The sequence below is a fragment of the Tasmannia lanceolata genome, unplaced genomic scaffold (genome assembly GCF_043159265.1).
Source record: "Tasmannia lanceolata isolate RefF3 unplaced genomic scaffold, GAP_Taslan_0.1 ptg000020l, whole genome shotgun sequence".
NCBI classification, from domain to species: domain Eukaryota; kingdom Viridiplantae; phylum Streptophyta; class Magnoliopsida; order Canellales; family Winteraceae; genus Tasmannia; species Tasmannia lanceolata.
This window is the reverse complement of record NW_027518697.1, coordinates 22,694,616-22,710,796: the sequence shown is the minus strand read 5'-3', so window position 1 is coordinate 22,710,796 and position 16,181 is coordinate 22,694,616. Positions and strand designations below refer to the sequence as shown.

Genomic DNA, 16,181 nt, shown 5'->3' with positions numbered 1-16,181 from the left:
TTTCCCTTCCTTAAAAAACGTGAGCACAAATTTTTTCCCTCCCATGCGTGAAAAAAGAATATAGAGAATAAGAGAGAAAAAGAAGAAGAAAAAAGAGGAGGAAAAGAGAAGATAGTGAACGATCTAACCGTTCCAACTTCGATCCACTTCAAGTAAGTGCCATATTTTCATAACCTAAAGATTTTTAAGGACTTTAAAATAAGAGATCATAGGGTTGTACCCCTTGATCGAGACTTAAAACTTTTGGGTTTCCTTTTTTATGTATACTCATGAATCTAAAATTTTTGGATTAGGATTATACAAGCGAGTCTTGTGTAAACGAATTTAGAATTTTGTAGATTTATGACTATATGTATTTTATGAAGAAAAATAATACGGTAATAATACTAAATCTGAAATTTTGGGCCAATCTTTATATTTATAAAAAATAAATTTATTATTAAATTTGGAATTTAATATTAACTGAATATATCGGTATGTATATTTTGATTTTTGGGGTGAAAATAAAATTTAAGATTACTAAGTGTGTGTGTGTGTGTGTGTGTGTGTGTGTGTATATATATATATATTGTGTTGATGTGTATGTACATATGTAAAAAAAAAAAGAAAGAAAAAGTGTAAGTTTATGCGTATAAAAAGTAGCATTAAATCTGAAATTTCAGCACTATTTTGAACCTACATGAATATATATTATCATAATAATAAGTATTATTAAAGGAAGGATATTTGACACCTCGAACCACCGTTGTTTAGAAATAGTAAACTGGTGTGAATCTAGCGTAATTGTATGTTGGCCTCGGTTTCAGGTTGATCGCCCCTCTACCCTTGTTTAGGGACTTCGTGATTTCTATCATCAGACAGAAGTGTTAAGGCAAGTGACAGTTAGACTATTCCTGTATATCTCTCAATATGGGTTTGTTAATGTTAGAATAAATTGCGTGTTTAAGTTCATATTTTCATTTGTTAATCTAGTTAAGTGACATGATAATTCGGTTGTTTTCAATTCCAAATTCTTATTGATACGCTTGTTGTAGTTCAAAAGAAAAAAATAATAATAAAAGAATTGGATCATTCTCTGATTTGTCATGGCATATAGATGGGGGTATAAGGGAGGCCGTTGTGTCGTCCTTGGGCCAAAAAGGTCAAAAGTCAACACGATCAGAGTGCACAGCCTTGTGTTGATAATCTTACCGAAGGGAAATAATCCCTAAGGCGGCTTGACATGATGTCTGTCATACGTAATCAAAAGTCCAAAACCGCTACTACTTTTAGACGGGGGTAGTGGATAAGTCGTGTGGCAGGGCACCTGGACGGATATAAATGAAAGAAAAGAAAAAGGGGGGAAATGCCAGATAAGCCCGGGGTGTAGCCGTCGCATGTCATTTACAGAATTTGTACATTAAAGATTGATGTTCCTTTAATTATGGCTGATTGTGGATTATATTGTTCTTCATTTTTTTATATAACTTATTCTACATGTGATCATTCTACATTACCTCTCACCAATATTGTTTGATGTACTTGAATTTAGTCACTGGAGGATCTTGCTTACATTGTTTAAATTTCAGGAAATGAAAATGTGGGTGATGCTTGTTTTGCTTATGAGTAGAACTAGAAGGAAAAATGGGAGAGGAGTGCATAATGGAGATTTGGTTCTTGAGTTCCGACGACATGTTATGTCATCGTCTTTAGTTTTTAAGTTTATGGATGTTTTTAAATTGTAAGACTTATGTTTTATTTTTCAGACTCCGACTCTTACTTGGGTTTTAAATTGGAATAAGATTTGTGGTTGTGGCAAGTTTAAGAATGTTATAATTTAGTTTATCTTATCTCTTTAAAGAAAAAAAAAATTCATGGTGTTTTTCAGTAGTTTTCCTTTGCTCATAGCGGCTCGATTGTTTCGGGTCGTTACAGTTGTGATTTAAATTTTTTGTTTCTTTATTAATCTCTTTCTTAAGTGTGACACTCCCTTTTTTGTTGCTAATTTGAAATTCATAATATAGGTAACTTGATTTGATTTTTAATTTTTAAACAAAGAGCAAGAGGGGCCCACAAAAAAGTTGCACACAACTCTAGGGGAAGAGTTGTGCGCACGATCTTCAAGAAAGGGGGAAATCTTTTTATCTTCCCAAATTAGTTAATTTAGATCCTATTTTATCTCATTCCATGTTTATCCTTTTTGACTTCCATATCTTTCTTTCCTTATTAATTATATTTTACTTTTAAATAAGCCCTTAGTATATTCATTAAGATTTTAGAGAGATCTTATCAAATATTAAAGATAAATAAGTGGACCCACCAAACATGGGGGAACGTGCGCACATTTTGCCCCTTCTTGGGAAAACGTGGGTTACTTCCCAATTTCCACAAATTTATTTTATTTTCTCAACTTTGCTAATTTTCACGAAAATAAATTTTCAAGGAAAGTTATCATGTTAATGTTCTAAATACTTTAAACAATGACCCTTGATCAATAGATCATCCGATCTAAGGTAATCGAGGGGAAAATAAAGGTCCAAATTCAAGATCTGACATCGATCCAAGATGGATCGATGATCTTGACCATTAATTTGAACACTAAAGACCAGAAATTAGATTTTTATAAAGATTAATAAGGGAGATTGAAAGGGTAGTCTTTAGAAAGGTTCTTTTAATAACGGGTATAATTGTCTTTTGGTTTTGTGCTGAAGGATAGTTTTGTAATTTTCTTTAAGTTATTTGTTGTCTTTAAAGGCTAGTGTTTTAAGTTATTTATGGTGATGGAAGTCTAATCATTTAGTTCATTTATGGTCAACGTGTGGTCATTCTTGGAAGTCTTAAAGTGTTTAAATTAATCAAGTGTTTTAAGTTCTTAAGGTTCTCTATAAGTTGTTGTGTGAAAGTTATTAGTCAATTGAGTCTTTTAGTATTCCAAGGTATTCCAAGTCCTTCTTTATATAAAGGCTTGTGAGTAAGCATTTTAAAGCATGGATGGTGATGTAAAAAAGATAAAAAAATAAAAGATTGTTAGGCTTATTGCTTGCGTTGTTTTTTTTTGAATGACTGGCTTGTTGCTTGTGTACTTAGTTATGAATACCATTCTGATGAGCATTTCATTTTGCTCGCTGGAATGGATCTTACCAGTGTTTCGTCCGTTTTGGTATTCAGTTTCCAAAAAGCGCTTCGACTAGTTAATTTTTTTAGTAGTCATAAAATTCAAAATAAAAATAAAAAATAAAATATTTGAAAACATATAAGAAACTATTATATCCACTAAATTTAACAAAAAGACACATTTTATTGCTTATAATATCTACCGCAGGCATGAAATTGGCTGTTGATCGGCCTAATTAATATCAACTTTAAAGGAAACACCCGTAAAGCTTACTATACATCATATCAAATGTTAGCTATAAATATTATTGTTAGAAGAGAATAAAAAAGAAAATCAGTAAGTTGGAGTCTAGCTCCCCCCTCACTTATGTATTTATATTTAGATAAAGTACAAAGATTAATGCCCTTAGGCATGTACACGCCTTCTAACACTCCCCCTCAAGCGGGAATGTATATATCATACATTCCTAGACAGTTGTCACTCAACTAAGCCTTACTTAATGATTTGGTAAACATGTCAGTCAGCTGATCCACTGATCTAGTAAAAACTGTGCATATCTCGCCCTTCTGGATTCTCTGACGAATAAAATGAAAATCCACCTCAATCTATTTAGTCCGCTCATGGAAGACCGGATTTGTAGCAATATGAATCACAGCCTTATTATCACAATATAACCGAGAAGGAGAGGAAGAGGCACAACTAATTTATGAGGAAAGGGAGGTCAACCGGACGATTTCTCGACTCGTGTGTGCCATGGCCCTGTATTCGGCTTCTGCAATGGATTTTGCTATGACGTCCTGTTTCTTGCTTCGCCATGACACCAAGTTACCTCCTACGAAGGTGTAATATCCAGTGCTTGATCTTCTATCTGCTGAAGATCCTACCCAGTCTGCATCAATGAACCCTTCTATCTTCTCATGACCATGCTTCTTAAACAATAGGCCTCTCCCTGGAGCATCTTTCAAGAGCTACTAATTTGAAGCATCACTGCCTAATGCGAGGTACGAGGAGAGCTCATATACTCGCTGACAAATGGGAGGATAGAAAATCGCTAAAGGCGGTGGAGAAGTACTCCCTAGCATTATCAGTGCGCAAGCATTTAAGAGTACAAGCATATTGTGTAGTGATCTCAGCACGAAATGTGCGAAAGTCATGAAGGACCTCAGAGCGATCTTTGAGTAGAAATAACTAAGTCAAATGTGAGAAATCATCCACAAAAATAACAAAATACCGATAACCAGAGAGAGACGTGGTCCTGGAGGGACCCAATGTATCAGAATGCACTAACCCAAAAGGAGTAGAGACTCGACTAAGAACTTAGGATGGAATGGGCACACGACGATATTTCCCAAGCTCAGAGGATTCACACTGGAAAGAAGGAACATGGCTAGGAATAAAGGATGACTTCTGAAGCTTTTGGACTAAGGGATGACCGAGACGGCAGTGCCATTGCTAAGGATTGACTGATTTATGCAAAACAGTAGGACGGGAAACGCAATCAAGGCAATAGAGACCATCCACCACACGACCCGAAGCAATCGTATTCCTAGTCGAGAGATCCTGAAAAACACAATAAGAAGGGAAGAAGAGACAGAACAGTTAAGATTTTTCGGAATTTGGCTAACAGAAAGTAAATTAAATGGGGACTGAAGAACACAAAGTACCGAAGACAAGGGAAGACTAGGGTGAGGGTAAATAGTACCATTGCCAGAAATAGGTAGTGGTTCCATCGGCCAATGTAACAGTATTCAAGGTAGACTGTAGGGGGTTGAAAAGAACTAAGGGAGGCAGAGGTACTCGTCATATGGTTGGAGGTTCCGGAATCAATAATCCAATAGCTAGAGGGAGTGAGAAGCATGTTTTTAAATTTCGGTTTCGGACCCCACCGAAATCGAAATTTCGACTGAAATTTCGCTCGAAATCCGACAAACTAATAACAAGAATATTTTATTCGTTATCAAAATCCCTGAAATTTCGGGATAATTATAAAATAATTAAAAAAAATAAAAAATGGTTGAAATCCATAAAATTTCGACCGAAAATTTGAAATTTTGTACGAAATAATGACATGTTTCGGGTATGTGCCATTTCGGTTTCGGCACCGAAACCTGAAATTTCGGATTTCGGTCGAAATTTAAAACCATGGTGAGAAGAGAAGAAGGTGAGCCACCGTGTTGGACAAAAGGTGCAGCATGTGCTCGGCGGTGCGCACTCATGCTCAAAAACTCATCATAGTCAGCTTTCGAGACAAGAAAACAATCACCATGTTCTACTGGCCATCGGAGGAGGGTGTAGAGCCACTAGGGAGGTTGGAAGATGTGATGTGAGCATAGCAGGGGTAATGAGTCCCTGATGTAAAGCATAGCACGTAGCCATAGTATTCCCTGCTACCTGACAATGAGTGTAGTAAGGGTGGTCACGCCCACCAGCGGCATGGCTGCCTGCAGAGGTATGGCCATGAGAACGGCCGCAACGGCCCAGACCTCTGGCAAAGCAACCACCACCACGACCAAAATAGTCACCACCAGTATACTCGCCAAGAAGAGAAGTATTAATGGAAGGGGCACTAGACCCATGAGGCCACAAACAACGCGACGCACTAGAGAGGATCCCTGTGAGGGAAGGAATGGACCCATCAAGAGAGACATAAGTCGTCTGTGGGAAAGCAGCCTCCACAGAAGAGGAATAATTAGAGATGGTAGCTGAAGATGGAGGAGTCGATCCAAGAGTATAAGTCGAACGAACATGAGAATCCATGGTGACAGAAATAGAGAGAAAGTCGCAATCACAATGACGACAGAGGATAAACAATAGAGAGGTGACGAATCACACAACGGGTCCGGCCATGATACCGCAACGCCGAGGGAGAGCTTTGCAGAAAGACATACGAGCATGATCCAAGATGGGAAGAGAGGCGAGGGGATTAAATTGAAAGCACAACACCTCACTCGGACATTTCATCGAACACGTGGTGTGCAAAACAACAACCAAGGAATAAAGGGAAGAGAGAAGAAGCATTAGACGGGTCCAAAGACCACACTGCGGCCCCGAAGAAGATCGATATGGGACAGGCATGATAAGGTTGGCAAGGTGGATGAGACAACTAGCGTGCAAGTGAATCGGAGCCGCGGGATGGAAGAAAAATCAAAGGGAGAGGATTTAGGTCATGAAGAAGAGTATGAACTAGGAGACGAGGATTAGGTTTTTAAGAGGGTAGATGAAGTAGGGTTTTAAACAATAAAAGGGTTTTGGGGCGTCGGCGTTGGTGGAGGTGGGAGGGAGTTACAACATTGATGGAGGAGGTGGGGAGGGTTATGACCAAGGAAGCAGGATTCTTCCCTGGGAGCCTTCGATTCCCGCTCTGGCAACCTTTAGTAGGATTCTTCCCTGGGAGCCTTCGATTCCCGCTTTCGATTCCCGTTTTGATTCCCGCTCTGGCAACCTTGGTTACGACACTTGTTGAGGGTAGTAGAGGTGGTGTAGGTTTGGAGACGGGAGGTGGTTTGCTGTGGCAAGAGTGGAGGCAGATGGAGGTTACGACAACAAGGGTTTGATGCAGATGGAGGCTATGACGTTAGGGTTGAGGTGAGGCGTGAAATGCGTGTGGGTGGGGAGGAGGAGGATGGAGGTTGTCGAATGGGAGGAGGAGGAAGATGGGTTCTTCCAATGGAGGTCCCCAGGGAGCCAAACCCTAAGGCTCTGATACCATGTTAGAAGAGAATAGAAAAGAGAATGAGTAAGTTGGAGTCTAGCTCCCCCTCACTTATGTATTTGTATTTGGATAGAGAAAGTACGAACACCATAATGCCCTTAGGCATGTACACGCCTTCTAACAATTACAAACATGCATGTGCTTAAAGGTTTTTGGGGAGATGTTGTGTTAACTGCATGTTATTTGATTAACCCTATGCCTTCATCTGTTTTGGGCAATCAAGTTCCGTTTTCCTTATTATTCCCTCGGTCTCTTGTTTATTATCTCCCTCTACGAATATTCATGTGTCTTTTTTGTCCATAATGTTTGTAGTCTTCTTGATAAATTAGCTCATCGTTCTATAGTCTGTGTTCATTTGTATACTGTCACACTCAAAAAAGGGTATCAGTGTTTTGGCCCCATAACTAGAAAGCAACTGGTTAGTGCTGATGTTACCTTCTTTGAGATAATGCCTTATTTTTCTGAAATTGGATCTTTTTTAGAGTCAAATATTCCGATTCCTGTCACTATTTGTATTCCATCTGTTCCGCACTTTCTTCCTGTAGATGATTCTCATTATTCATCTACGAAACCTCTCATTTATACAAGACATACCAAACAGGTAGCACAACCAGATGGTTGTCCTTCCACCGATTCTTCAGATTTGCATATGGATCCTATCGCCACTCTCAGGGAGAGGATGCATTTGGTTGTCGGTTGGGTGTTTTCTATCAAACTCCAACCTGATGGTTGCACCAAAAGATTGAAAGCTAGACTGGTTGCCAGGGCTATACTCAAACATATGGCGTGGATTATTTTGAGACTTTCTCTCCAATGGCAAGGGTTAATTCTGTTTGTGTTCTCATTTCTGTTGTTGTCCACTATGGCTACTATGGCTGGCCATTGTTTCAACTTGATGTCAAAAATATATTTCTATATGGGGATCTTAATGAGGAATTGTACATGGAGCAACCCCCGGGTTTGCTGCTAGGGGGGGCGGTATGGTGTGTAAATTGCAGAAAGCCATTTACGAGCTTAAACAATCTAGTAGAGCATGGTATGATAAGTTCAGCAGAGTGGTTGAATCCCTTGGATTTCGTCGATGTTATGCCAATCATTCTGTCTTTGTCCACCACATAACATCATGTATAATTGTACTAATGTATATGTTGATGATATCCTCATTTCTGACAGTGACATTGTTGGGATAGATGAAGTGAAGGAAGCTTATGACCCATTTTCTGACAAAAGACCTTGGACAGCTACACTAATTTTTAGGCATAGAGGTTGTGAGGAAAAAAATAGCATAAGCTTATCTAAAAGGAAGTATGTGATAGATCTTCTCACTGTAACGAGAATGTTAGGATCTGAACTTGTAGAGACACCTATGGATCCGAATGTGAAAATATTGTGCGATGATGGTGTTCAATTTGCAGATTCAAAGAGGTAAAAAGCCTTATATACTAAAAAAGAGATGGCCTTGATATTATCAGTTACTCAGATGCAGATTGGGCTGGATCAGTGTCTGATAGAAGATCTACTACAGGCTACTGCACATTTGTTGGTGGGGACCTTGTATCTTGGAGAAGCAAGTAACAAAATGTTGTGGCAACTTCAGGTGCAAAAGCTTAATATAGGACAATGGAACATTCTACACGGGAATTTACGTGGGTAAAAACTCTATGAGTGAATTTGGAGTTGTAGCTGATAAACTATATTGCGTAGAAACAGTGAGGAAAGACTTGAGGGCGAGGAACATAACAGAGAACGTGATCTTGGATAGGAGAGCATGGAAGAAAATGATCCATGTAGACGAACCCAACTAGTGTCAGGATTAGACTTAGTCAATTTGAGCTGGGTAGATTCTTTCACCATCTTCATGAAAATTTTCTAAAGGATTCATTAGCCGACCCCAACTAGTTTGGGACAAAGGCTTAGTTGAGTTGAGCTGATAAACCTATGGTGATTTTTTTTTGATAATCAAGCGGCAATCTATATTTCCATCAATCAAGTTTTCGTGATGCAGTCATGAGTAACCATTTGTGAAGTTCAAAATCAGTTGGGTGATATCCTTACCAAAGCTCTTCCCAAGAGCCCCGTTTCTTCTTGTGCTCCAATCTGGACATGGGTCGTATATATGCTCCAGCTTGAAGGAGAGTGTCAAAGGGTAATATTCTATTCGGTTCAGTACCTAAGGGGGTATTTCAGCATTTTAGAAGCATATTAATAAATAGAGATAAGTGGCCCTAATTGAGGCTGAGCGGTTTTTTCCTAATGCTGTGATGATCTCTCTCTCTCTCTCTCTCCATCATTTTTCATTAGTCATATGTTTGAGATCTCATCTGACACTAAAGACCATCGAGGTTAACCAAACTTTCTTCTTATTAGCTACCCTAATAGCTGTTGGATCAATTCCGAAGTAACACAATCTTAGGCATTGCTCTGTGGTTATTTTGATTTTTTTTTATTTTTCATACTGTTGGGAATCGTTGGGGAATTATTTTAACTTTTAATCGACTTAAATATTGACAGTCCAACTTAATAGATGGTAAGGGCTTATAACGAGTTTCTTTGGGTTGGGATTTTTTGAGGAAGTTTAGTTTTGCTTTCTTTGGTATACGAAGGGAATGATGGAAGTCCTGGATGGTGGTTGAATGCTGTATAGAAACCCGGGTGCTGTTTTGCTTATCTTTTGGACTGGTGCTGGCTTGTCGGTCCAGTCCAACTTAATATTTTGTAATGCAGATCGGGACTACTGGTCCCAACTGTTGTCTTAATGTTAATGAAATATGTCAATTTTCAAAAAAAAAAATATTGACAGATTCCCATTTCAAAAAAAAAAAAAAGCTTAAATATTTACAGATTGTAAATAGGTTCCAGTTGCTGATGTAGTCATGCAAAATCACTGCCATGGTTGTGTGGAAAATACTTAATTTCTGTGAATTCCATCTTTAACCGTTTGTTTCATTTCTTAACTGAATTGTGCACAAGTCTTTGAATTTGTATCGTTATCTTTGTCATTATTCTATTGGTCATGACGAACTGCCCTTGAGTATATAGGTTTCACTTGGGAGGGCGACAGAAGATGTTAATGTTGACATTGACTTGGGTAGAGAGGGTCGTGCTAATAAAATTTCTCGTCGACAGGTGACTATTCCTTTCACAAATTAAATTGATTCTTAAAAATATTTACTGCATTAATGTTTTGGAAGATTTTGATTAGGGGTGCAACTTGGTCGGGTTGGGTTGAGATTTTGCTAAAAAATGAATTGGAATCAACCCGAACCCGACCCAATTTTATGGTAAAAGCTCAACCCGAATTCCGAAAAATTGACCGGAGTTGCACCCCTAATTTTGATGTCCCTTTTGAAAATCTCTCTTTTATTTATCACACGGTATAGAGAATAAAAACATATATTTTCGTATTTGATTACCACACCAGTCTATACTGCATGCTTCTCTGAAATTGAATCATAAACAACTAGTTTTTTCTAAGATCAATAAAGAAATACATTATTTTCTTTTCATGAATATAAAGCTTCTCCTTGTAATTAACCATCATACTTGAATTAAAAGGACGGTAAGAAAAAATCCTCAATGAATTGGCGGCGGAAAAGGTCCAGTCACATATTTGTGGTTAAACTCTCATTCATGCACTAACTGCTCAAGCTGACAATTCGAGGTTTTTAAATTCTTGCTGTCATCAAGTTATTAGTGTCTTGCTTGTTTTGTTTCCTGAAATCACACATGTGCAAACTTTAGGTCATGGCCTTTGTGTGTTTCTTTATAGATTGTTGGAGGGAGTACCAAGGATGGGGTTCAATGATATGCAATGAGATTTTAAAGCCTACACTTGGCTTCAGCTTGGCGGTGGAAATGAGTCCCATAGGTTTAGTTATTTGGCAAATGATACTGCACCTTTTCATTAATAAGCATACAAGAAACGGACAATGTGGAAGCTAAGAAAAATATTGGAAGATACATCACACAATCCTCCCACATAACATGCATCATTCTTCTCGTCTTTGTATCATGTCACTTCGGTCTATGAGATGGTGAAAGTCTTCCTTATAATCATCCACGCTTTGATCCCCTTTTTTCAAATTTTTTATCCTTTGTCATAAATGTTGTAGATAATTTTGTAATAGAAATTTCTTCTGCATTTTCTTCTTCATCTTCCTTTGAATTCTTCATATGCTCCCACCTTGCTTATTTGTTCCCACCACATCACTTTTACCTTAATTTGATGGCCACACTTTTCACTTTTTTATGATTTCACAAATCCTTATAGTCTAACTCATTCCACAATGTTAAACCAATCAATAAAACCCATAGCTTGGTGCCTACTCTTGAAATCAGGAATATCAACCTTTATGTTGAAATCCCTAAGGTCCCTTTTTCACAAATTTAGAAAATATGGGGTTTTCTTCCCTCCCACCCATAGTTGTAAATTCCGTTTCGGTCGCCATTTCGTTTTGGCCACCGAAACGGAATTTCGGTGGGATTTCGGTCATTTCGGTCGAAACTTTTCGTTCACACAAAAAATATGAGAAAAATCCAAAAAAATAAAAAATCAATAGAAAAAGATGAAAAACTAATAAATAGTCCAAAATATGTGTCCCAAAAGGCATATTCATTACTTAAACACATAAAGTCTTGCACAAGTGCAACTGATAGTCTGATACATAGAAAAACATTAAAAAAAAAAGATACATGAAAATGAAACATAGACAATAGCTAGTAGCAACAACTCTCAGTCATCATAACCCGGATGATCATACTCAATGTCTTCTTCGTCGTTGTCGTCGTCGCCGCCGCCGTCATCACCACCTGGACCACCAGTATGGACATCTTCTTCAAGAGGCATGAGAAAGTCGTCGTTGTCGTCCCCGGCCCCAACCACAACAGTAGGTGCTTCAAGATTTTCCCACCCAATGTCTTCCGGCGTGAATATGACATCTTCTTCTTCTGCAACCCAATCCATCATGACATCCAGATGGTCTATGCTCAAAGGGTCACTAGTGGTAGATGATTTCCTCAACAAGTCCCTGAAAAGGAAAACATTAAGTTTAATCAATGTCAAAGGTTAAACTTAAAAGCTTAAAGTGATGAGGTGAGAGTTGAAAACATTATATTACGTTGTATACCTTTCTCGAAACTTAAGATTGTAATGGACAAACACCAAGTCATCTAATCTCTGGTGCTCCAACCTATTTCTCTTTGCAGAGTGAATGTGTTCGAAGGTGCTCCAATTCCTTTCACACCCAGTCGCACTGCAGGTCTGACTGAGAATTCTGATCGCAAATGTCTGTAATTCTTCCACGTCACCTCCGAATTGATTCCACCATGCAACTGTAAAGTAACAAATAGTAAATCATTATTTGTTGAGAAACTGAAAGTTAAAATGAATTATACTTAATTAAACAAAAAACTCAAATATACCTGGTCCCAACTTCGTTCGGTTGCGGATTGCAAGCTTCATTCCAAACATACCCTTAGCCTCTCGATAATCCTCAATCTGATTGGTGATGAGGTCTTGTGTACCTTCATCAGGTACCAGTCGAGTGATGCATGCCAACAAGCCTCTGGTTACTTCACTGTGCCTAGAGAAGGTAGGAGTGAAAAAGAGAGCAGGATCAAGAAAATATCCTGCTGCATGGAGGGGACTGTGGAGTTGCCTATCCCATCTTTGGTCGATGATCCTCCAGATGGGATTGTAATTTGATTTTCTCTTCAACCTCTCCTTGATGTTCTCTTTGGCCTTATCCATAGCCTCATATAGGTAACCCATCGCCGGTTTGTCCTGCCGATCTACCAAGCGCAACACTCTCACTAAAGGCTCGCTGATGTTTAGAATGTACTTGCATTGGTCCCAAAAAGATTTATCCAACACAGTACTAACTACCCCTTCACTCAGTGGGTGTTGGACAAACCTACTAGTACTATACTCATCAGACACAAACATCTGCTGAAGTGCTTTCCGATTCAACACCAGACTTTGTATGCTAATGAAATTTGTAGCAAATCTGGTTGCAGCAGGGCGGCACAACTCCTTCCCTCCTGTGAACTTCTTCCTCATCAAATTCAAGAGGCTTCCATGGTTGTAGATGAACTTTGTAATCGTTCGAGCCCTCTCAATTGTGGTTGCTATGTGAGGAAATACAGTCGGTTTGCACAGATGCTCCAAGATGAGATCTAAGCAATGAGCTGCGCACGGAGTCCAGAAGAATGTACCAAACGCGGCTTCTAGTCTTTTCCCAGCAGCTTTGTAACTTGGCTCACTGTCAGTTACAAATTGCACCACATATTCCGGATTCACCTCTCCGACAATCTTTGCAAAGATATTGTATAATTCATCGGCATTCTTCACTATGCCAGATGCATCAACGGATTTGAGGAATATGACTCCTTTAGGGCAGTACACCAAAAAGTTGATTAGGGAACGTTGTTTGGTGTCTGTCCATCCATCTGCCATAATGCTACAACCAGTGTATCTCCACGACATCTTAATTTCCTCCAAGTAGTTGTTTACCTCATCCACTGTATTCTTCAAAATGGGACCCCTTAAAGCATGATAAGTAGGTGCCTTATAACCCGAACCCACGGCATTCACAGCGTCAAACATAAGTTGCCAGAAAGGTGAATTGGCAACGTTGAAAGGGAGATTGGCATCGTAGCAAAGCATGCCAACCGCCATGTCTGCTCTATCCATTGTTTCTTTAGTAGCCAAAGCACTTTTAATGCTTGGCTGGGCTCCAGGGGTTGTTCGTGCTGCAAAGAAATTCCTGATCCCTCCTGTGATTCCCTTCTTCTTCCTTTTTGTACCACTCGGTTCTACAAGAACTTCCTTACCTCTTCGTTGAGGGACTTGAGGCAATTGTGTGCCAAGGTCTTCTTCATCCTGCTCTTCTTCTTCGTCTGGTGTGCCATAAAAACCTCCAACCTCTGCTTTGGATATGCTCATCCTAGCCCTTTCTTTTCTCTTTGCATCTAAAAGGTGCTTCATTCGATATTTTACATCTTCAGTCACTTTTTTGCATGATGCTACTTCACCAGGAACAGCCGCTAAATGTTCTTTCAAGCGGGTTATACCTCCACCCGATATGACTTTGCCACAGAATATGCAAGTTATTTTATTTCTTTGACCCGGAACCAATGTACCGTAAGACCATGCCGGGTCATCCGATCTAGCGGGTGCTGAACCAATAGAGGATGCTCCTGCAGAAGGTCCCGAACCCGACCCACTCATTCTGAAATGAAGTAGAAGAAGGGGAAAAATGAATTAGAAGAAAGAAAATTGAAACAAATTACAAAAAAATGAAGTAGAAGGGGACAAATGAAGTAAGAAATAAAAGAAAGGAAATGGAAAGAAATAAGGAGAACCTTGGGTGAACTTGAGTTGAAGAGAAGAAGAAAAAATTAGCCTTCACTCACTTGAAATAAGCCTTTGGAAATAGTTCTTGACTTCTTGTAGTGGTAAGTTGAATGTATGCCTTCCCTTTGCTCCAAAATAGACTTGGATTGAGTTGAAGAAGAGGGTAGACTTGTAGGAAATTTAGTAGAATAGATAGTGTAAGTGAAAGTAGAGAAGAGAAGGAGAATCACTTATGTGAAGGTGGAGGAAAAGAAGGTAGGGAGAATGCTATTTATAGAGTTTTTTTATTGATTGTGCATTTAAAAATGACTAAAATACCCTTCCCAACAGCTATAAACGGTCACATTTTGAGGTTAAAATGGTCAAAAACCAAAAAGAGCCGTTGCAGGGGCATTGTCGTAAATTCTGCAAGTCAAACTAGCCGTTATGGACGATTTCGGCCGGAATGGAGAATTTCGTCCATTCCGGACGAAATTCCGGATTTCGGAAAATTTCGTCCGGAATGGACGAAATGTAACGAAATTTCGTCCGAAACGAAATTTTGTCAATTTCATTCCGGAATTTGAACGAAACCGGTTCGTTTCGTCCATTCCGGACGAAACGAAACGGTATTTACAACTATGCTCCCACCGAACTCTACATGCAGAGCAAGATCAGCTAAAAGGTTAAATTCTAGATCCTTTTTTTAGAATAGGTTAAATTCTAAATCTTCCGATGCGTGATTGCTATCATCACACTTTCGGATCCCATAGCAACACAATCGCTGCTTTAGTTTGCTGAATCTCCCTGCAAGTGCCTCTAATTCTTCATCTGTTGCCCTTACTGGAGCGTTCTGACAACTCTTTACCCCAGACCCTTCTTTTAGCAAAGTGGAATTAATTCTAACTAAATCTCAGCCTAACCTGGGCTTTGATACAAATTGATGCAGTCTCGAGATACGTTTTACACGCTAAATCAGTCGAAGATGACTTGTAACCAATCCGTATAATTTCAAATTAAAAACTCTGATCACATGACTGATGTAGCATGGAACTATTCCAAAAGTACCCAAACAACATATTTAGGGTAGAAACTAGATTAAACAAGAAGTGAGCCACACAAACATCAACAAGTAGTCTCAAAATAAATTGGAGAGGAGAGGAGAGGAGAGGAAATGAATATTCACTTCTCGAAGCAAAATACTCAAAATGCCCTAAGCTTCACTCTGAATCTATGAATTGTAAGATGCAACCAAGAAGAAAGAGTTCCTTTTTGCCATTTACAAAATAGAACCCAAAACCAAAATTTGTGGGGCTTGACTCCCCCCTTTAAAAGCCTTACATAATGACAGATGAAAAGACACAATTTTGCCTCATTTAGGTCCCTACTTTGACATAAATCAGTATCCTTTTATTTCCAACTGGAATATCGTTTAAATAAAAGCAAATACCAACCCAACTTAATTGGGAAAGAAAGTGTCCCTAAGGTTACTTAAGGGTCATACGGTTCCTTTAATTGGCTATGGATCACGTGCATCACATGCGTATAATGTATGTGCCATTTAGTGATGTAATCCAAGAAAAAGGAACAATGCATAAACAACACTTACTTTGTCATTGTCGCCACTTTATTCCAACCCATGCATATTTGAAGCATTATTATTTGCTCACGTTCTCTTAATTTCTGTCAAAAAATGGTGTCTCTTAATGCATGAAAGAAATGCACAAATGTCACTTGTTTACTCTTATTTGTGTTCATTTATTTCTTAGGCAATTATAAAGATGGAAGAAGATGGATCTTTTTATTTAAAGAATCTTGGCAAGTGTCCAATCTTGGTCAACAACAAGGAGGTGGCAACAGGGCAACGTTTCCCTCTTAGTTCAAGTTGTCTGATTGAGGTATGCGAGTTTTCATTCTCTAACAGCATGTGAAAGGAAAATGCTTGACGATATTTTCCAATACCAGTGCAAAATTCTTGATGCTACCTTGGATTAGTTTTGCATCATTTTAATATTTTATATTGGATACCATGTTTTTGTGAG

General features: G+C 38.8%; 2 protein-coding genes across 3 annotated transcripts in view; one reads left to right on the top strand and one right to left on the bottom strand.

Annotated features, from left to right (window-relative positions):
- Positions 1-16,181, top strand: part of EMB1967 (Forkhead-associated (FHA) domain-containing protein) — a 59,200-nt gene that overhangs the window by 27,990 nt on the left and 15,029 nt on the right. For both annotated transcript variants that reach the window (XM_077364911.1, XM_077364910.1), the window contains exons 6-7: positions 9,846-9,932; positions 15,909-16,037. In XM_077364911.1, coding sequence (XP_077221026.1) covers positions 9,846-9,932; positions 15,909-16,037 — 216 coding nt within the window. The remainder of the gene's footprint in view (positions 1-9,845; positions 9,933-15,908; positions 16,038-16,181) is intronic.
- On the bottom strand, positions 11,402-12,413 carry LOC143854711 (uncharacterized). The gene is made up of 3 exons (XM_077364806.1): positions 12,228-12,413; positions 11,933-12,137; positions 11,402-11,833 (listed from the first exon to the last, which is right to left on the bottom strand). Exons 1-3 carry the CDS (start codon positions 12,274-12,276, stop codon positions 11,539-11,541), a joined length of 549 nt encoding a protein of 182 aa, XP_077220921.1. The 5' UTR covers positions 12,277-12,413; the 3' UTR covers positions 11,402-11,538.